General features: G+C 37.9%; 1 protein-coding gene across 2 annotated transcripts in view; it reads right to left on the bottom strand.

Annotated features, from left to right (window-relative positions):
* The window catches only part of Xpo4 (exportin 4), a 91,818-nt gene that overhangs the window by 57,407 nt on the left and 12,689 nt on the right, over nucleotides 1-21,722 (bottom strand). Inside the window, exons 1-4 of one of the 2 annotated variants that reach the window (XM_028870411.1) lie at nucleotides 14,839-14,927; nucleotides 9,551-9,705; nucleotides 9,298-9,439; nucleotides 3,736-3,874 (exon numbers count right to left, since the gene is read on the bottom strand). In XM_028870411.1, coding sequence (XP_028726244.1) covers nucleotides 3,736-3,874; nucleotides 9,298-9,392 — 234 coding nt within the window. In that variant the 5' untranslated portion in view covers nucleotides 9,393-9,439; nucleotides 9,551-9,705; nucleotides 14,839-14,927. Of the gene's footprint in view, nucleotides 1-3,735; nucleotides 3,875-9,297; nucleotides 9,440-9,550; nucleotides 9,706-14,838; nucleotides 14,945-21,722 lie in introns of those variants that run through there. The other variant, XM_028870410.2, reaches the window with a different exon arrangement.

Raw genomic sequence — 21,722 nt, 5'->3', positions numbered from 1 at the left:
ATAAGAGCCTGCTCACAAAGATGAGCATGAAAAGATATATTTCGTAACTGTATAAGCACCAACAATATACTATGGCACATAGAAAGCTAATAAATGCTCTTTAGAAAAGGATTTATGTCCTACTCTGGTTTGTTTTTGTTTTATCTTATTATTTTTAGATAACTGCAATTTTTTTTTTCAAGGCAAGGTTTCTCTGTGTAGCCTTGGCTGTCCTGGAACTCACTCTGTAGACCAGGCTGGCCTTGAACTCAGAGAACCACCTGCCTCTGCCTTCTGAGTGCTGGGATTTGAGGCGTGTGCCACCACCGTGAGGCCAGATTAACTGTACCCTAATGACAAAGAAAGGGTGTGGATTTGAGTGGCTGGGAAAAAATTGAAGAAGTGGAAATCGTAATCAGAATATATTGTATGAAAAAAAATCTATTTCTAGTAAAAAAAAAAATAAAAATAAAAATAATTTTTAAAAAGGTTATATGAAGGCTGAAATCTATATCTTTGCAGTGATAAAGCAAGGCACTACACTTAAATGTCCTCTCCCAATGTTTTACACGTTTATGAAACTTTCTATAAAATGATCTGCAAGAAACCACATCATAATCCTTTAAAACATTAAAAGAAAAGCTAAAGTACAGGCATTGTATATTTTAAATACAAGATAATTAGCTTTCACTAGCAGATACTGTCTTCTGTGTCTCCACACTTAGAGTACTTAGTTATACAGGGTGAATTATTAGAGCTTATGCTCCCAAGATTCTGCAAAGGAAGGCTGGGAGGCTGCTAGGGAGACAAGGCAAACACTGCATGAGCAGCCTCCGAGACGTTAGGACACTGGGTTTCCATACTAAGGAACTCATGCCCAGAGAGTGTACAGTACCTATTGTTCTGGTTAAGTGGGTAGTAATTGACAGAGCTGTAATTAAGTATGAATAAAAAAATCAGCGCACAATTGCAAGTTGCCCAAAAACCCATGTAAACAGGTTCGTGAGACTAGTACAACCAACAGCAATATTTTGAAGGGAGGCAGCCAAGCTATAGTTTCTGGCCAGTGAAGATCCATGGAACTGCCATTCTCGAGGTTGTATGAAGGGAACTGAGTTTTATCTGAGTCAACAGCTCCTGAGGTCAACTCTTTCTTAATCTATAGAAAACCATCAAATAGGGCCAGCTGGATGGTTCAGGAGGTAAAGGCACTTGCCACCAAACCCAGCATGAATTCCATCCTTGGAACCTATGGTTGAAGAAGAGAACTGACTCCCAAAAGTTGTCCTTTAACCACACATGTGCTATGGCACACACACATGTACATACATACAATGGCAAATGAAAGATTTTAAAGAAAAAGCTATCAGATGATTTCTGTTATTGGCACCTCTTCATATATCACATACAACCATCATATAAAGAAGGTTTCTGGCCACTGACTGTTTCAGCATGCTACTTTCCTACCAAAGCTCTGCTCCTTTCTGCTGAGGTTACTCATGACTCTGAGACTAAGCCTTAAATTCTTGAACCATTCCTACAAACTTCACCGTCCAAGAGGAAGATACATGAAAATATTTCACTGGTCTGCAATCTCATTTTCTGGACCTACTGAATGAGCTGGTTTCATACCACTCTGCAAGGATAAGCAAAAATGACAATGTGTGCTTCTCACTCACCACATAAACAGAGAATTTTTGTTTGTTTTTCGAGACAAGATTTCTTGGTGTAGTCTTGGCTGTCTTGAAACTCATTCTGTAGACTAGGCTGGACTCTAACTCACAGAGATCCATCTGCCTCTGCCTCTGCCTCTGCAGTGATAGGATTAAAGGGTTGTGCCACCACCACTCAGCTGCTTTTTGTTTGTTTGAATATAGAGACTTTTTGTTTTTTAAATTTAATGTTTCAATGTGGTTAAAAAATTCATTTCATCCTATCACTGAAAATGATTCTACCTCCAACATACTGAACTGCTAATACTGTAGAATTCCTTGGTCCTGTTATTTAGAAGTTTTACTTTAAAAAAAAAAAATCTGGGCGGTGGTGGCGCACACCTTTAATCCCAGCACTCGGAGGCAGAGACTGGCGGATCTCTGTGAGTTCAAGGCCAGCCTGGGCTACCAAGTGAATTCCAGGAAAAGGCGCAAAGTTACACAGAGAAACCCTGTCTCAAAAAACCAAAACAAACAAAAAAACAATTAAAAAGAAAATCTTATTGCATGTGGTGGCACATGCCTTCAATCCTAGGATACAGGAGACTAACAAAAAAGTTCAAGAGTTCAAGGCCAGGCTGTTTGTTATACAGTGAGTTCCAGACTAGCCAGTAACACAGCAAGACTCTGACTCAAAAACTGTATGTGTGGGGTATGTATGTATGTATGTATGGGGGTGTCTATCTTGACCACTTCAAGAATGTCAAAGGTATTAAACTTATCCAATGTATGTGCTGTAAATATAGCACAATGTTCTCTAACTGCACTGTCTGCTCTGTCACTTGCAGAACAGTTATTTTGGTGGCTCAAGCAAGTCTACCTGTCAAGCTGCCATGAACTACATTTTGTGCTACATCAAACCTACCCATGGGGGAAGGAGGAAGAAAACTCAGTTCCCGTCAGGTGCTCAATCCTAAGAAAGGCAGGACAATTTACCTGGGCTGTATTCTCCCAGTGCCAAGAGACAAGCAGGAGGGCAAGGGCAAGCTACAGACCACTGCACTACAGCCCCAGCTGCAAGAACCAATGAACTAACCCATGGAGCATTTTTCACAGCCTCAATGCCACAGCTCCAGTCTAATCCTGTCCACTGCAACAAGCTGTCCCAAAGCAAAATCGACAAGGGGAGCGTCCAGGGTAGTGACCACAGGGCTGCACACACAATCATTACCATGAAAAGGAACACTGCCAAGTCAATGCGAGTGATCAGATCGTCATTCTAACTGTTCTAACACCAGCTCAGGCTACATCGGAAACAGAGATAGCCTACACGTGAGGCTGGTGTGTGGCTCAGTAGACTGCACTTGCCTGGCATGTACAAGGGTCTGGGTCTAAGTGCCATCATGACAAATAAGTAAGTGCCGTATGTATCTCTTATAGAAGGGTCCCGGAGAACTGTATAGCCTCACATAGATAGCTCTCAAGTAGTTCAAGAAAATAAACTGTAATTTGGTCAAGAACAATAGCCTGACATCTGCTCACCTGAGAGAACCACCTAAAGTCATGGAGTAGTTAATGATTTATATTATGCCAGATATCATTTATATTTAACTCAGCCTTTTCTATAATTACCAGTACTTTCCAATGCTTATTAAAACTGAGGGTGGGGAAATGTTCAATAGAAATGATTAATAATAATGAAAAACCAACCATGGCACATGTCTTCAATCCCAGAACTCAAGGGGTAGAGGGAGACAGGCAGATCTCTGAATGCCAGGCCAGCCAGGGGTACATACAAAGCCCAAGTCTCTCCACCCACAGAAAAACAAATATTAAGGTGTATTAACTCATTATGTTTTACAATCAATTAAAATGGTTATGAGCACAGTGGCAACACAGAAAAACACAGAATCAAATGAAAAAGGCTAAATATACTTTATCTGTATTACACACACATATTTAAAGATTAGAAGAAATGTCTGAACAAATAAAACTGCTTGGCACATAAGTTTGCATGCCTTTCTTTTATACTACTATTGCCAGAATGCTATTATGATGGGCAAAATAAAAAATATTTATAGATACAAGCAGTTAGCATACTTACCACAGTGGGATTGCCACTACTTATCAATTGGCTGACTTCATGAAAAATGCTTTTGCAGTCAATTGACTTATCCAATGATCCTCGTTTTACAATTACTGCTACTGCTAATAGAATCTGTTCCCGAACATACTTTTGGAGGCTGCAAAACATAAAAATTGTGAAAACATTTACGGCTGTCTACTATAAATACACCAAAAACTATTAATAATGCCACCTACCCCTGAGAACAGTATAATCTCCTAAGTTACACAGAGACTTACAGATCTGCTCAGCTCTGTTATTACTGGCTACGTAACCCTGGGCAACCCAGCATACAGTCTTGGTTTTTCTCTTCTTTAAAACGGAGATAATAGTCAGGATTATTGTAAAAACTAATGCTCCACCCAATTCTAGGTTACATAGTCAATTTCAGGCCAGGTTGGGCTATATCACAAGTTGCTGTTTCAAAAAGACAAAACATCAAACAAACACAAAACATGTTCTACCCTAGGATTGTGTACACTACACACATACTAAATGCTTTAAGCAGTGTCCAATACATGCTAACTCAGTTCCTCGTTGAGTACCTAAGGTGGGGGTATTACTAAATAAGGTCATTCTGATTTGATATCCATATCCAACCAGCAGTATCTCAACCCTTACCATTTAATGAGAAAAGGCAAATCCCAGCTCTCCAAGGTCCTATCTAAGACAGGTGTCACCTCTGAGTGACAGCAGAAACACCCATTCCCAGCCAAAACATTCTGTAAAGCCTACCGATCACAAGGGTAGAGAGACTTAAATGCCTTTTTGGAACCCCTTCTTAAAGGTCAGGCTACAAAAACACCAACTTTATAACCTCCCAAATGTCATAAAGGTATGCCCTTGTACCCTTGGGACAAGTCACATCCCTTACCATGGGCAACAAGACGGAACACAGCTTTTCTGGAAGAGTTCCAATGTCCTGTCATCCCCAGTAGTTATGAATAATACTTACTTTGATTTTCAAAGGTGTCCCAGTTTGGACATAAGTTATACATATGGTCATGAGTTTTCAAGCCTGTGACACCCAAGTGCCTGCTCTGCTTTCTGACTTCACTCTTTCCATACACTCAGTACGGTGGGCATTTGGAACTCCTCAGTTCCTAGATCCACACTCTTACACTTCCAGGTCTATGAACGTCTGTCTATTCCCTCTGCCAAATTGTGATGTCACTTTCTCCAGAAAGTTATCACTAGAGGCTCCCAAGGCACCAGCATGTGACATGACTTATCTGTTACTACTAAACTCTATCCTGAAGATCAACCTCCCCACTCTAAGCACACTAGTATATGTAAAACTCAGGATTTGCCATACAGAAGGCATTTAGTAAATATTTATTTCCAAGCATGTGTCCCTGCATCAATACTAAAGTCAAAATATTCCTACAAAATACGGACTTCGGGTGGGGGTGGTAGCACATGCCTGTAATACCAGCAGAGGTTATTGGACAGCTAGATGCCAACCTAGTCTACACAGCAAGTTCCAGGACAGCCAGGACTTCATCGTGAGATCCTGACTAAAAGGAAAAAAAAAGAAAAAAAAGAAAAAACAAAACAAAAAAAAAAAAAACCTCTACTGGAAAGAATTAGAAAATTAAAAAATTTACTAAGTCTTATGCAAGAATTTCTGTAACTGAACATGTTCAAGAAACACTGTTAACTCCATTAATTATCAGAAAATTAGCAAAAAAGATTAGTCACATAAATCAGGCAAGGTCACAGAGTCAAGTGTGGCAGAATGGGAATGCATACTTCTTTCTTGACCATTATGCTACCTGCCTCTTGAAAAGGAGGCACAATGTATCAAACTGGATACAAACTTTACCTCACTTAGAATGTAAGAAAAGAAAACCTGTACATGTAGTGGTAAGGACCCAAATACACAATCCCTATGTACACTAGACTGTACCTCATAATCTGTATAATCCTACCTATAGTACACCAAAATTTGCTACTTGACCCTAATCCTAAATGAGTGGATTAGACAAATTAGATTCTATTAGTTTCTATAAAATAAGAATGCCCTTGCCATTAAAGACAAAAAAGTGGCTGAATTGCCCTGGCTTTAAAGAGATGTAACAGAACAGGAGCTGGAGAGCTGGCTCAGTGGTTAAAAGTACTTGCCACTCATGCAAAGGACTCAAGTTTGGTTCCCAGCACCTACCCAGAGACTCACAACCATCTATAACTCCAGCCCTCTTCTGAATTTTTGGGGCACCAGGCATGCACATGTTGCGAATACACACATGCAGGAAAAATACCCATCCACAGCAAATGGAGAGGTGAGCAGCCAAGGGTACTCACTGCTCTCCTAGAGTACATGAGTTCAGTTCCCAGCACACACACAGTGGCTCACAACCATTTGTAACTCCAGTTCTAGGGGATCTGACACCTTCTGACCTCCACAGACACATATGTGGTACACAGATGTACACGCAAGCAAAAAATTCATACATATAAAGTAAAATAAATACATTTAATAAAAATTAAAGTACTCATGCACATTTAACTTAAAAAAAAGCATGACAAATGAACATAATAACATCTAACTTGTAGTTAAATCCTGGACTAAAAGACAGCATATTTTACTTAACTATAGAAAGCAAACATTAACAGAGCCAAAGACACCATAGACACAGACTGCATATTAGTAAGAAAAATAACCTACGGTGGGAAGATATACCTAACATTAGTAAAAGAATGGAGGAACTCAGAATATACAATCAGAATGATATTAAGTAATGATATAAATGTGATAATTAGGTCTAGAATATTGACGGTGTGGTCTCAGGGGAGACACACTCAACTATTTAAGGTGAAAGCATTGCAGTGTGAGTGGCAATTTGCTCAAATGTGACAAAATGTTAACTGAGTTTGCCAGGCAATGGTGGCACACCCCTTTAATCCCAGCACTTAGGAGGCAGAGGCAGGATCTCTGTGAGTTCAAGGCCAGCCTGGTCTACAGAGTGAGTTCCAGGACAGCCAAGGCTACACAGAAAAACCCTGTCTCATTGGGTTTTTATTGGGCATGATAAATTTATTGGGCGTGATAAATTTAATTCAGTAGTTATATACATCTCGATTGGCTTTGAAAATTATAAATTTATAAAATCAAGTTCCAGTTGCTTTTGGGATACTATCTTACAAGGACTCCAACATACAGTATGGCTCGTTAAGGAAGGGGATGACTCAGTTGCCTTTAGCCTACTGGCTATGGGTGAGATAGAACCTCTGTTGGTCTTTTCTGTATCGAACACACAGATTGCAAGCCCAGTGCCACTTTGAGATCTTTGGCAGCAATTAACTATGCAGCTCACATACGACTGAGTCGGTATGATAATGAGTATTCAGAGACGGGTAATGCCTGGGGGGCATTCACCAACCTAAGAAGAGCACCTGTGTGGCCTGGGCAGGCGTCTCCATGACGGGTAAGGTGAACTGCTGACGTCCCACACAACCCAAGTCAGAAGCTCATTTTTTAATAAAAGGGGGACCTGTAGGGCCCTGGCCCCCATTTTGGGTAACTGCTGCCTGGCTTTCGGACCTTGACCTTGATATCCTCCCTATGCTAATTCCCTGCCAGGTTCCACCCTCCTGAATGCTTAAGGGAAGTTCCTTGTCTATGTATCCTGAATAATGGGCGTTAACAGCTTAGATGCAAGATTGTAAAACATTAGCAGCAAACTTCTGCCCTCCGGGGTCCTCCCATTGTGCTGTAAGCCTGTACTTAAGACCTCCTACCCCCTTCAAGAAATGACATTTGACATTTAAAATTAAAATATATATATATATATAAATATATATAAAATTGAATGAATACTGCAAATGTAATCTATGAATACCACAAATGTGATTAATATCATAATATCATGAGGGTAAGTAATGAATATCACGAGTGTAATTTAAAAAATAAATAAAAAAAATTAAAAAAAAAAAAGTCAACTTAACTTTTACCAGGACAAGGGTGTGTATGTGTTCACTGTGCTGCTGTGTCATCTTTTCCAGAAATTTTAAGAAGTTTTCAAAATAGTGTAGGAAGGAGGCAGTGCTTATCATGAGATCTTGGGTTCCACCTCCTGACACCATATACACAGCACTAACACACACACAGTTTAGGGGGAAAAAAAAAAAATCAAGGGAATATTTCAATACAGAACCTTTTGTAATCAACCCTAAAATAGCTTCAACTACTCAAAATGATTTAGGAATGGAATTTGGCTAGCACAAAAAGCACATATGCAAGCATCAAGGAATATCTCTCCCATCCCGTCTACTGCAGCCTTGCCGCGCTCTGGGTTTCATGGAATGCAATGGAAAAAAGGCTGTCAAGGAGGCCAGAAGTTCTACTGTGACCCTGACTACTTAGGAAAACCACTGTGTGACAACAGTTGACTCAACCACAGGAAAAGTGTCATCAAATCACTGTTCTGTGAAAGTAAAAACAGGACAAAACCCCAGAAAAAGAGAAGCTTTATGACAATACCTAGACCTGGGAGCAGGGTGATACAAAAACTGCTCTTGAGACACAGGGGCCTAAATACTAAAGCCTCTAGTGGCATACAAATATTTCCTTTCTTTTTTTTTATTCCTTGCAGTTTTTAGTGACAGTCATACCGTAGGCCACTCTAGCTTTGAACTTGCCTTCAAAATGCTAAAATTAGAGGCATGATATACTTAACTTTAGGCTTAACTTAAAGGCTCTTAACTTTAAAAAAACAAAAAAACCTGAGCTACCTATCAGCCTCTAATTTCTTAAAGTCTTGATACTGATAAACATAGACCTTCATGTTAAGTTCCTTTTATTATGTAAATATAAACGCAAAGATTTCTCTCAATTTCTCTTTAACCATAAGAATACATTATCAAAATTTATTTCAAATTATTTCGCCAGCGTAAAGACAAAAAGAATCATCATTTTTAGTAAAACAAAGCAAAAATGTGTCGATTCAATACAAGAACAAATGTATAGTCTTGTAAAAATATTTAAACATTAAAGAAAATTCACTTTACGTCACTCCTAAAATCTGACCTTTTCAAAGTAAACAAAGAATGTAGTGCTTTTTCTTCTAAAATATTTTCTATGTACATATATATATGTATCATTTAGCTTGTTGATGGCTTAATTTCTTCTTCTTCCTCCTCCTCCTCCTCCTCCTCCTCTCTGGGGATATGCAGCTACATCTTACAATACCTAGCCCATGCTAAACTCCCTAAACATATTAAAAGAAATCAAACACCTTACCACACATCTAAGAACAAGTAAATGTAAGTTTTGACAGAGTCAAAAGTCAAGTTGTATTTATAATCAAATTCTTCAAAATTTAACAACAATGGTATTTTCTTTAGTATCAGAAACTTAAGTGAAAGTTATGATTTTCATCAAGTATGAAAGCAAGCTACAATCCTGTACATGAATTTTCAAACTATGAGCCCTAGTAGAAAGCTTGCCCATTAACATCACCTTTCAAAAGAAGGATCTCTGCAAGGACAGATCATAGAGGCCGAACAAAGGTATTTTAGCAGTGCCACCCCATTACTTACTTAGGCCTTTGCAAGACATAGGTTAGGAGGAATGTTCTCAGAGACTCGATGCTGCCTTTTTCCAAGAGAACCCACTCTCGGACAACTGCTTCCATTATGGCTGTGGCCGCTTGAAAAAGGACATAGTCCACTTTACTGGTTTCTGGGGAGAAAATTAAAAATTCTCTTTAAACAGTAGTTTCATATTACCTTCTGTATTTTGCATTTATTAATTTTAAGACAGAACTTTTCAGACAAGGAATAAGATGGTTACCTGTTCTGTTTTTAATCCAGTGACCTTGCTCTAGCACCACAAAGAGGTTAGTTCCTCTCAGAAGACACCTCAGGCAGGTGGCAGCTAATCACCGATCACAATTTTCACAAACTTTCCTCACCTCTCTTCAACTGTTACTTCCAAAGCATGAAGAACTAAAAAATAACACAGCTTTAAAAAGTAAAAATAAAAATATGAAGCAATCAGAAAGTGTACTAAGAGATTCTCACCCTGTGTAAAACTGGAACATTTTATTGGAAAAATATCTTATTAAACTGGTCTTTGGACATTACTATTTGTGATGAGCCATACTGCCAAAACTTTGCAGCTTTTAAGTAAGCCTTCAGCAGGATGACCCACCCCAACAGCAAGTTCAGAAATAAACAACCTCTTTGTCTCAAACAGTTAAGGACAATGCGCCACATTTACACAAGGTGAGAAGCTCTCCTTACTTTCTGATCGCAGTACTGATCAAACTGAGTAATCCCGAGGCTACACTTAGAAAGACCCGCCTATCTCGCAAAGTCAGAGGAGCTGAGCTAAAACCTGAACCAGGGAAAAAATAGAAAATTAACATACTTAAGAAATATATTATGTTAATTTTCTATTTCTTCTGTTAATGTATACTGTTACAGTCTTCAAACAGCATTATTAAAAGTGAGAAACAGTCAAAATGAAGTCAAGAAAAAGTAGAAATTCTCTGAAGGTCTAAAAATAACCAAGTCTGACCGGACTCCGATTATGTACCAAGATTGAGTATCTGAAAGCCACAAGAAATAAACTCTAGGCAGGAAGTACAGACAGGCACTGTTTTCTAACTCAAGCTTGGGTCATTAAAAATGTTACAGGTGTTCTTAACACATTACCTATGAAAATAAGGGAGGAAAGGTGTACCCTGCCTAAGAGTATGTCACTGTAGACAGGAGATTTGAATACTTTAAAAGTAGAAAGAACCAATCTGGGCTTTTTGTTTCTACATTTTGATTAGTCTTTGCTACCTTAACATGAATTGATTGAGATGATGATTAGAAGTCACAAAAATTTAGAAACTTTAAAATACAATTAAATGAATAATTTAAAAAAAGAACAACTTTTGAAAATGCAATCTCATTATAAAAAAAAAGCTTAACTTTCCAAGAGTGAGGGTTGGTAATAGATTTTATTCTAAGATTCAAACAATTTTAGCCAGAAACAGGTTCTATCTATCTCCCTTAAGAAGAAATATGACTGTGTCTGATAAAGGTAAGTTAAATAATCTCATTATAGTTCTTTGAGAGGATGGTTTGTCCTCCCATCCATCTACAATGAATCCTTAACTATGGATTTTAACAAAAAGGTAAAATATGATGGCCTCACAAAATGTGAGAAACAGCAAAGATCACTGTCTTCAACTGCTGCATCTTAAGAGCTGCAGAAACTGATGCCCCAACAGAGAAAAATGTGGCTCCCTAAGTAACACTAATCCGTGCTAAGCACATGCAACCAAAGGCAAAACTGAGTAGGCCCCTTTGGTTGGTCAGGAGCCCTGAAACACCCATATTTTAAACTATGTATGCCTTTACCCTAGTCCTTTTTCTGTCCTACACAAGAAAGATATTTCAAAGTTTTCAAGAGACACATTTTAACTTCTCTTCAACACCTACCTCTACATGGAAGGCAATGAGGGTCTCTAACTTACTAAGAAGCTGTCTCTAAGGATGGAGAAAGCCTGGAAGAGAAAGCTAAGTTCCAAACTGAAAAATAGGACTTTTCTAAAGAGTACTGCATTTTCTGATAAACACTACTATTAGCCTCCAAAGAGTGCATTTACACACAGCATAAATGTGTAAGAGGGGCTAGAAAGCGCTCTGCACGCTGGCCAGTACTCACTAGCAGAGCTTCTGCATACATGCAAGCCTCATCTCACTCTTCTGTAAAGATGACTGGCACTGCAAGTCTTCCTGTTGAACTCACAGCTCAGCTACAATGTCTTACACTCCTTGAGGAAGAGCTGCTGCTGGCTATGACAGGACTACAATAAACTACTTGAGGCTACTCTGCAGAATGTTTTCTTTACTACCACAGTAACGTCAATAATTATGAAACCATTTCAGGGGGGACATCTGAGACAGGGTTTCTCTGTGTAACACCCCTAGCTGTCCTGGATCTCACTCTGTGGACCAGACTGACCTCGAACTCACAGAGATCTGCCTGCCTCTGCCTCCTGAGTGCTGGGATTAAAGGCCTTTGCCACCAACCCTGGCTTATAAATCATTTTTATCCTGTGATAAAAATAAATTACATTTTATCTGAAACATGACAGCACCCTTTGGAGAAAAACTGAAGTAAAATTAACAATAAAGGGAATCAAAAAAGTGTCTAAAAACAAAAGCAAGTCTACTGTAGATGATCAGCCACTGCAGTCTGACCTGAAAGGTTTCTGTTCAAATTATACGGCTGTAAACTCTGAAATGCCAGCTCTTCTAGCATAATGACGTCTATACCTACCAAACAATAGTAAAGTCTCAGTTGGAAGAAGATAAAATTGGCAGCTTTATCAAAGACAATTTTCCAAATCAGAAGTCAAGTCTTCTAACCCAATTGGATATTCTGGTTTGCTTCACTTGGTGCTAGCTGCCTCAGATAAATGAATGGAATCCATTTCTCCCTGAGAGGGCAAAGGAGTGCTGCCGAGATGACTTCAGAAGTGGTAAGCCAATCCCTCACATTTCTTGTTATTTATTTACCAAGAATTAAACTCAAGCTTGTTTGTTTTTAAAAGAAACATTTAACCCTAAAAAACTAGTAAGTTCCTAAGTACTAAAGATTTCTTAGGTGATATAGTCTAAAAGTTCACTTGTGAGGAAATACACAAGCATGCAGTTTGCACACACATGCGTGCACACATAGACAGACAGACAGACAGACACACACACAAACACACACACACACACACACACACACACACAAAGAAAGCTAAAACTAAAAGGGAAGCCAAAGGATAAGAAAAGATATGAGGAAAAACAAGAAACGTGAAACTGAAGCCAGAAGTAAAAGTTTTAAGAGGACAGAAAAGGGAAGTGTCAGAGAAAAATCTCCCCTTTATCAGAATATATTTCCCAGACGTTCTACAAACTGACATACAATTCCTAAGTAAGAATGTGAAAATTCTGAGTTGCGATTGACTGCCACTTGTATGAGAAGTCTTCTTAGAGGAATTTACCCTTCTGTGCTGGTGGCAACTGAGTAAGGGTTAAAAGAGTTTTGAAGTTTAGATGCAAACATTATGTATGTAACCAAGGGCTTTGCAGTACATTAATGACAGATAGTGCTTGTTGCTGCTGTATTCCATCTTTAAGTAGTTAACAGGTGAAACTCAAGCTGACTTTGAAAGCACAACTAGAATTAAGCTCAACTAGAATTAGGGATACTGCTCTTTACAGTGCGTCCAGACAAATTTAGCCCTTATGAAAGCCACCGTATATCATTAATACACATGCTCTGAATCAAGAGTGCTATTAGAAAATAAGTGCTAATAAAATGCTTGTAACTTAGTCAACAGCCACAGCTGCATTCAACAGAAAGTCAGATGAAACACTGGGGAACCCTAGACCAGGCAGGTAAGGTATCTGCCATGAAACTCAAACTCCAATTATTTTAGATTAACAGTTTAACACAATGGTCTCTCAGATCTGTTAATTTGGAATAATTTCAGGGTAAGGATAAGGTATTATCCCCTTTAAACTCTTTAGGCTGATGTTTTAGTTATTTTTATTTAACATTTATTAAATATACTGTATAAGCAAAAGAACAAATTTCTTAGTAACAGACAAATCCATTCAAGTATAAAACTCCAACCACTGAGAAGTCCATAAAATGGCCTCACTGCATTGAAAAGACAGCTGTTGCAACTATTGCTCTAAAGGTAAGATCTCCTGGATGAGATAGCTCCCTTCCTACCATTGCTAGCTCCTGCCAGCCAAAACAGTCGTGTATTTTAGATGACCTTCAAAAAAACAAAAACCCTAGTAAATAAAGAAATGTGGCTATGTTTACTTTACTGTCCACACACTCCTTTTTTATATATGACAACATAGGCATCTCCCAAGACCTTAAGGTAGCCATGCCCATGAAGGCAAATGGTGTCATCATTCTCATTTCACAGATGACAGAGGCCCAAAGAAGCTGACCTCTTTAAATTGACAATGTGCAGCAGGCATCACTGGAAGTCACATCTCATAGTTCAACAGAACTCTTTCCACTATAATTCAAGACCTCTCACTTTATAAGTCCTGATATGTAAAACATTTTAGAAGAGATGACTATCATTATAGTTGATTTCTGTATGGAAACCAGAGTACTGGCAACAGATAAACCCTACCAAAATCACAAGAATAAACAGTCAGATGTTTTAGCTCCTATCAAGTAATCAATTTTGTAGCAATAAATGGACTCAAAGTTTTTAAGAACATTAAGTATGAGCAATATGAAAGATACCTCCAACTAAGCAAAAAGGCCAACAGTAATCAGGTTATAAAATAAAAACAATGTTGGGCCATGGTGGTGCATGCCTTTAATCCCAGTACTTGGGAGGCAGAGGCAGGCAGATGGATCTCTGTTGAGTTCCAGGGCTACACAGAAGGGCTTCAAAAAACCCAAATAAGTAAGTAAATAAGTAAACAAATAAATAAGTAAAAACAATGAATGAAATCTCCCTTTTTATTATTATCAACAAGTACAGAAGAGGTGAATGGCAACATCATATATAACTCTTAGAAAATGCCATCTTGGACAAGAGAACTATCATCCCTATAGTTGTTTGCAAGAGACCACTTCTGTGTATGTGTTAGACATAAGAACTCATAAAATAATTTGTCAAAAGTAAAAACCACTGCTTTATTTATTTATATTGATAACCTTCCCAGAAGTGACTAATTTGGCTAAGGAAGCTGAGTATAAACCAGTTTTTAAAAAGAAAAACTGGAAAACAATTTTAAAAGAGAGAAAATAATGTAACTTCCCCCAAACCTTAATTTCAAAGTAGCATTAGGGAACTTAATTACAATTCCTATTATAATGGTATACCATATGAAAACAAGGAAAAACCAAAACATTAGATGATCCTTCTTCCTAAGCTTTCTTTCTGGTTTCACAAAATACCTTTAAATACACCAACTGCAATAGGAAAATCATTAGTGAAAGTGACTTACTGCACAAATCTACTTGCATTAAAACGGACTTATAACAACTAACATTCAAGACAAAAAAACTATCTGATTATGCCAAAATATTATAAAGAGAAAACTTACCCAAAATATGCCTGCAAACTGCAAATGGTGATTTGGATTTCCTAAATGATAGGAATATGTGCTCTGCATGCTGGCGTTGTTCATTACTGACCATGGAAGGTGGTGCCTTTAGAGTAAAAACAAAGAGCAACGGCATGAGAAAGCCTGCACAACACCAATCCTTCCACCCACTGGGGAAAGAAACCTCTCACTTGGAGGAGAGGGGAGAAGGGAAAACTTTTTGCTTAAGTTGTTAAGGAATTACAGTACAGAACTTCCAAATAAATCTATAAAATATAGTTTCAGGAAGAAAAAAAAGAAAGAAGCTTTGCTTCCAAATTGTTTAAAACTGCCTACAATCTAGAAAAGGAGCTACTTATTGATACCATTTTTAAAAAGATAGGTAACCCCATCATTTGCTTCAAAATCTACCACTCAGACTAATTTAACAAACTTCAAATGCCAAAACTATTCAATACTGAGGGAACTGAATCCAAGTTACTAAAAATCTGTAAATATTAAAAGTCTGGAATTCATAGAACACTGTATAAATTCTCTGAATAATAAATTCAATTGCCGGGCGGTGGTGGTGCACGCCTTTAATCCCAGCACTCAGGAGGCAGAGCCAGGCGGATCTCTGTGAGTTCGAGGCCAGCCTGGGCTACCAAGTGAGTTCCAGGAAAGGCGCAAAGCTACATAGAGAAACCCTGTCTCGAAAAACCAAATAAATAAATAAATAAATAAATTCAATCAGCCAAAAAGCAAGATATCTACTTTATTAAAACAACTTCTGAAGTCTGCTCAGATTTTTAAATCGCCTTTTGGTGCAATAACTTGTCTTCCAAAGCTGTTTCTCTGCTGAATCAGACTTAGATAGAATATATAGTCCTGTTACATAGTTTAATTACCTTCTGATATAACTATAAATAAGAACTGAAAGAAAGGGGATGAGATTGGAAATAACAGTTTATTGTTCTACAATCTACCTGGATCATATAATGAAAGGCTATCATGCTGGTGTGGTGGTGCACACCTTGAAGGGAGGCAGAGACAGGTAGATCTAAGTTTGAGTCCAGCCTGATCTACAGAGCAAGTTCTAGGCCAGTCAAGGACACATACTGACACAGTGAGACAATATCTCAAAAAGAGATTGGGGGGGGGGGTGGAGAAGAGATCGTAATTTTAACAATACCAAAGAATCTCAAAGATGAAAGCACATTTTTCAAATAAGCAGTGTAATACATTATGTATTATCAGTCTCTCTAAACACTGTGACACTCTCGCTCTGTGAATTCCTGTAGCTAGTTAAAGCCAGTGCACATTATTCCTAAGGTTACAGCACCCTCTACAGTTCTCCAGAAAAAAAAAACAAACTTTCTATTACAGAACTGAGTTTAATTAGGTTTTACTAACAAAATACTGGGCAGCTCGCTACATTAGAAGTTTTGTCCTTTCATCTGCAAACTTTATTCTCACCAGAAGAACAGAATTAGTTGTGCTTTTCAATGTTTCCATCATTAACACTGCACATTAGTAAATACCACCCACTCACACAGTTGTATATACAAATCAACACTGGGCTACCTGGGCAGTGTCTAGATTATTTTTCCTCTCATGATCCTTATGCTAGTTACTCTATAAATAAAAACTCCTTCTTCAGTTAATGGTGCAAAAATACGCCACTACTCACATATACTTTATAAAAAGTAAAGGTATGGCCGGGCGGTGGTGGCGCACGCCTTTAATCCCAGCACGCGGGAGGCAGAGCCAGGCGGATCTCTGTGAGTTCGAGGCCAGCCTGGGCTACCAAGTGAGCTCCAGGAAAGGCGCAAAGCTACACAGAGAAACCCTGTCTCGAAAAACCAAAAAAAAAAAAAAAAAAAAAAAAAAAAAAAAGTAAAGGTATGAATATATTAATGCATAGCATATAATGTAAAGGCTATTATTCAACACCTATTTGGATTTTTTTGGTTTTTTTTTGTTTTTTTTGAGACAGGGTTTCTCTATGTAGCTTTGCACCTTTCCTGGAACTCGCTTTGGAGACCAGACTGGCCTCGAACTCACAGAGATCTGCCTGCCTTTGCCTCCCAAGTGCTGGGCTTAAAGGTGTGCGCCACCACCGCCCCACCTATTTGGATATTAAACACACAATAAAACCACCAGGTCAACATATGTGGCAGGACAGAATATATTTTAGATTCCTAAATCCAGAACTATGAATTCTTTCTTGAAAGAAAGCTATTGTTCTGTATCGTCCCAGGTACTTGCTAGGCTGGGGCAGAAAGATTATTTGAGAACAAGAGTTCAAGTGCAGCCTCATAATATAAGGAAAGGTAGACTCAACAACTCTAAAAGTGCTTAAAAATGATTTGGCAACTGATTTCCAAATAGCAAATTATCTCCAACAGTAAATTCCAAGAAGCCAGTGGAGATGGATCTATGAGTAAGAGCACTTGTTATGCAGGCATGAGGACCTGAGTTCAAATCCCCAGTATCCATGTAAAATTAAGCATGACTATGTATACTGCAACTTCAGTATGGAGGTGGTTAGAGGGGTGAGAAACAGGTTCTGGAAGCTCCTCAATCAGCCAGCCTAGCTGAACCAGTGAGCTCCAGGTTCAGTATCTCAAGGTAACAAGGCAGAGAGCAATAGAAGATACCAATTCAGACATGGGGATGTTTTACATAGCCTGTGAAGTTCAGGAGAGAATGGACAAGACCTTTTGGCAACTTCACATCTGGAATAAAAGGTATCAGAAGTGGAAGCAAGGGGAGATAGCAATAGAGATGATAGGCAGGAGACCAATCCCAGATCCTCAGGAAAACAAAGGGCTGCATGGAAGAAAACTGAGTGTGTTCTTACAAATCCAGGCTATCACAAGACCTAGAGCTCACAAAACCCAATACAAAAGATGATGCTCCTGTCTCCAACTTCACCATCCTACCAGCACAAACAGTTATCTGTTTACAAAATCTGGTAAACAGCAACAGTAACTCGAGCAAGAAGAATTCAAAACTAGAATTCTGGAGATGATTTACCTCTGCAGGGGTTAAATGACATGCTTAGCTTTTTAGTATGCTGAATATATAAGGGGGTTCAAAGTCTTTGTACGGCTTCTATTCACAATGTATTTGAGAAGGACTATACGCTTAGCACCATGCCAGAGTTAGTAATGCACTTACATGATTCTACAAGACGAGACCAGAATTAACCAATCACAGAGTTCATAAACCCTGCACCCACCAATTCATTCTAATTGCTACCACTACCATGCTGTTAAGCCTTTCTTCAGTACAGCCGCCAATTCCAATCTCCATTCTACAGACCTTCAGCTTAGAGTGTTCTAAACTGTCAGTAATAGTCAAAATTATAATCATCATAAAACTGTCAGGTAGCTGGGCAGTGGTGGCTCATGCCTTTAATCCCAGCACTGGGGAGGCAGAGTCAGGCGGATCTCTTTGAGTTTGAGGCCAGCCTGGGCTACTGAGTTTGCTCCAGGAAAGGCGCAAAGCTATTCAGAGAAACCCTGTCTCGAAAAACAAGAACAAAGCAAAAAAAAAAAAAAAAAAAAAAAACTCTCAGGTAGAATGCTAAATTCTTTTCACATATTAGTTCATTAATTCCAGGAATATCCTTGTAGGAATTAGCTCCCCCTTTTAAAATGGAGAAACCAAGATTTAGAATTGTTGAATCTCCAAGATAGCCAAGTCAGTAATAGTCATAACCAAAATGTGACCTCAAGTACACATGACATTAGAGCTTATCCTAGAGGTACACAATAAGGAGTTCTTACTATATATATCATTATGTACAGATCAAGAAAGATGGAATACTAAAGTCAGACTGAATAATCAGGTACTATTTATAGACAGAAAATCACACTATGAGAGTAGAAGAGAAAACATGGTTTGAAGTTACACTATAAAAATCTAATTAACACTTCCTTAGCTTATTAATAGATGGTTTCATGCTCTAATTACAAAATACACACAAATGTCAGTAGCCTTTGATTCAATTGGTGAAGATTTCAAGAAGAATTTGTTCAACTTTTAGTATTCCTTCACATTTTCTTGAACCTTTGGCTCTTACAACTGTTCCTATCTAAATTTAAAACTACTTATATAGGATGATACATTTTGATACTTTACATTTATTCTATTATCCCAGCACCCAGGAATCAGAGGCAGATGATTCTAGGCCAGCCTGGTCTACATCGAGAGACCTCGTTTCCCAGCACTAGGGAGCAGAAGCAGGCAAATCTTTATGTGTTCCAGGCCAGCCTGATAGTGAGACCCTCTCTCAAAAATACAACAAACAAAACCCAAATAACTAAATAAATAATAAACTTACTTAACCATGTTCCATAGTGCGCTACAAGAAGTTCTCCAGGTGGCCCTGATTAATCCTTCAAGCTCCTTAGTACATACTCCAAAGCTGTCCTTTCTCTCAAACTGCTCTTCTCAGGCAGACTTTCTCCCAGAAATGACCTTATTTTTACTTTCAAAGTGACTACATACCAAGAACCAAGCTTGGCAATAATGAGACGTGTCTAAAAGCCTCCCAGGATGCTGAACTCTCTCCATGTATCCACCACTGCCAAGACTCCCTTCATCTTTTTACAAAGCAACGGACAATCAGACTGCAACCCACAGCTCCAGGGAGGCTACCTAGCAGGGAGGACCCTAGGATGACTGTGGCTTATAATAAGTTTTGGTTTTGTCCAATCACTGGGCAAGCTTTAGTAAAACATTTCACTATTAGGATAAAAATTTGTACTGTATCAAGCTGACGAAAGAATATGCTGGCTGTACTTTCAGGAAGGGAGGCTAAAATCTTTTTAGATTATGGATTAGCCTATAGAAAAATGTCTGCCATAAATCAAACAGTGAAGGGGAAGATGAATAGGAATCTCACTTACACAACTTAAGTAAAACATAGCTCTCTGAACAGATAAAGACGTGTTTCTTCTGTACCCTAGAATCTAATCAATATTTATATGTATAATTCAGCTATTATTTAACTAAAAAGGGCTTATTGAAAAATGTTATCATTTTTACTATTTCCTACAGAGAAAATATTTTCCAGTTTCAAATAACCCTGGACTTTTGAATTATAACCTGTTTTTATGTTCAGGCTATCTGTGTATTATTTCTCCTGCAGTTGTACATAAAATGTTTTTACATCAAAAAAAATTACAAATACTATAGAATTGTATTACATAAAATATACAGAAAAACAGATTCATAGAGACAGAAAGATTAGCTGTTATCTCAAGGTGGAGAAGAAAGGAACATAGAGCAATGATTTCCTAAGTATAGTTTCTGTTTTGTGTGATCGACAGTAATGAATGTAATAAATCAATACAATTAATGTAATTAATGAATATCATAAATATAGTTATTGAATAAATACTGAAAATTTAATCAATGAATACCACATATGTAATTAATATTTTGAGTGTAATTAATGAATATCATGAGTATAACTAATATCTTGAATATAATTCATGCCACTGAATTGTGAACGTAAAAATGGTTACAATTGCAAATATTATGTTCGTTAAAAAAATAAGGTTGACCATACATTATATGTGTGTATGAAATTGAAGACAGTGATGTTCTAAAATAGAAAGTGGTGATGGTGTCATGGGCCTATGAGGATGCTGGACTAAAGTCTATCAAATTGTGCAAACAGGCAAATTATATACTATGTGAATTATTCATCAATAAAGATTTTATAAAATGTTAAAAAAAAAGACCCCCTTCATCTTTTACCATCTTCTCCAATTTATTGCAAAATATTCCTCACAACTTTCTTGACTTGTGTCCCCCTCCTCTTTCCCATACAGCCTTATGGATTTCCTCATCTCTCCTCCTCCCTCTTAATTTTTTCCTGATTGCAGACAGTTCTACACTATCTCATAACCCCTTCACACAACCTATATCTCACTTTGATGACAAGAATGGGATATGCAACCAGAGAAGCTGGCTCCTAATTCCATCTCAGCAGCACAGTCAAAGAGAAATCTCAAGGATAGATATTTATGTGCATTTTGGTTCCCACTGGCAATGAGAAGCCAATGACATAAGACCTATACTTAAAAGTATGCATATAATACAATCCTATTAAAATCTCAGCAAGGTTTATAGGGCTGTGCAGTCCTAATCACATGAAAAGCGCCAAAAGCTTGCCAACCCAGACAGACACTTATGAAAGAATGATTAAAATTTAAAGAAAAACATGCAGAGAGAATCCCCAGGAATAGACCATGACCTAAGTTAAGACACATCAGTGAAAGGTCAGACTGGCCAGGCTGCTGGGGCAGTAACAACTAGATAACCTACGTTATTTCACACAAAGTAATAGATATATTCTATACATAGGAAAATTTGAGATTTAAAAATAAAACACAAAACTTTAGGAAGAAAACACAGGTTTGCCATGTGGTGGTGGCGCACGCCTTTAATCACAGCACTCAGGAGGCAGAGGCAGGAGAATCTCTGTGAGTTCGAGGACAGCCTGGTCTACAGAGTGAGATCTAGGAAAGGCGCAAAGCTACACAGAGAAACCCGGTCTCGAAAAACAAAAAAAAAAAAAAAAACACAAACAAAAAACCACAGGTTTATCAGGGCAGTGAAAAGCTTCTTAAACAATAACAAATACAAATTCTTTTTTTAAAATTAGTAAGTTCAACTATATCACAATTAGTCTTCTAAATATTGAAGTCACTGTAAGTAAAGTGAAATATCAGTTGATTTTTACAAGATACAGACTGCACTAAAATTAACACTGGGTTACTAAGCAAAAATTGAAAACTCTCACAAGAGTAAAATACACATAACAAAAACTAATACTTCGTATAATTTTTTTAAAGTTTTTTGTTTTGTTGTTTTTGTGTTTTTCG

Source organism: Peromyscus leucopus, chromosome 9 (genome assembly GCF_004664715.2).
Source record: "Peromyscus leucopus breed LL Stock chromosome 9, UCI_PerLeu_2.1, whole genome shotgun sequence".
In the NCBI taxonomy this organism is placed as follows: Eukaryota; Metazoa; Chordata; class Mammalia; order Rodentia; family Cricetidae; genus Peromyscus; species Peromyscus leucopus.
Note: the sequence above shows the minus strand (reverse complement) of the source record. Positions and strands in the feature narration are given on the sequence as shown.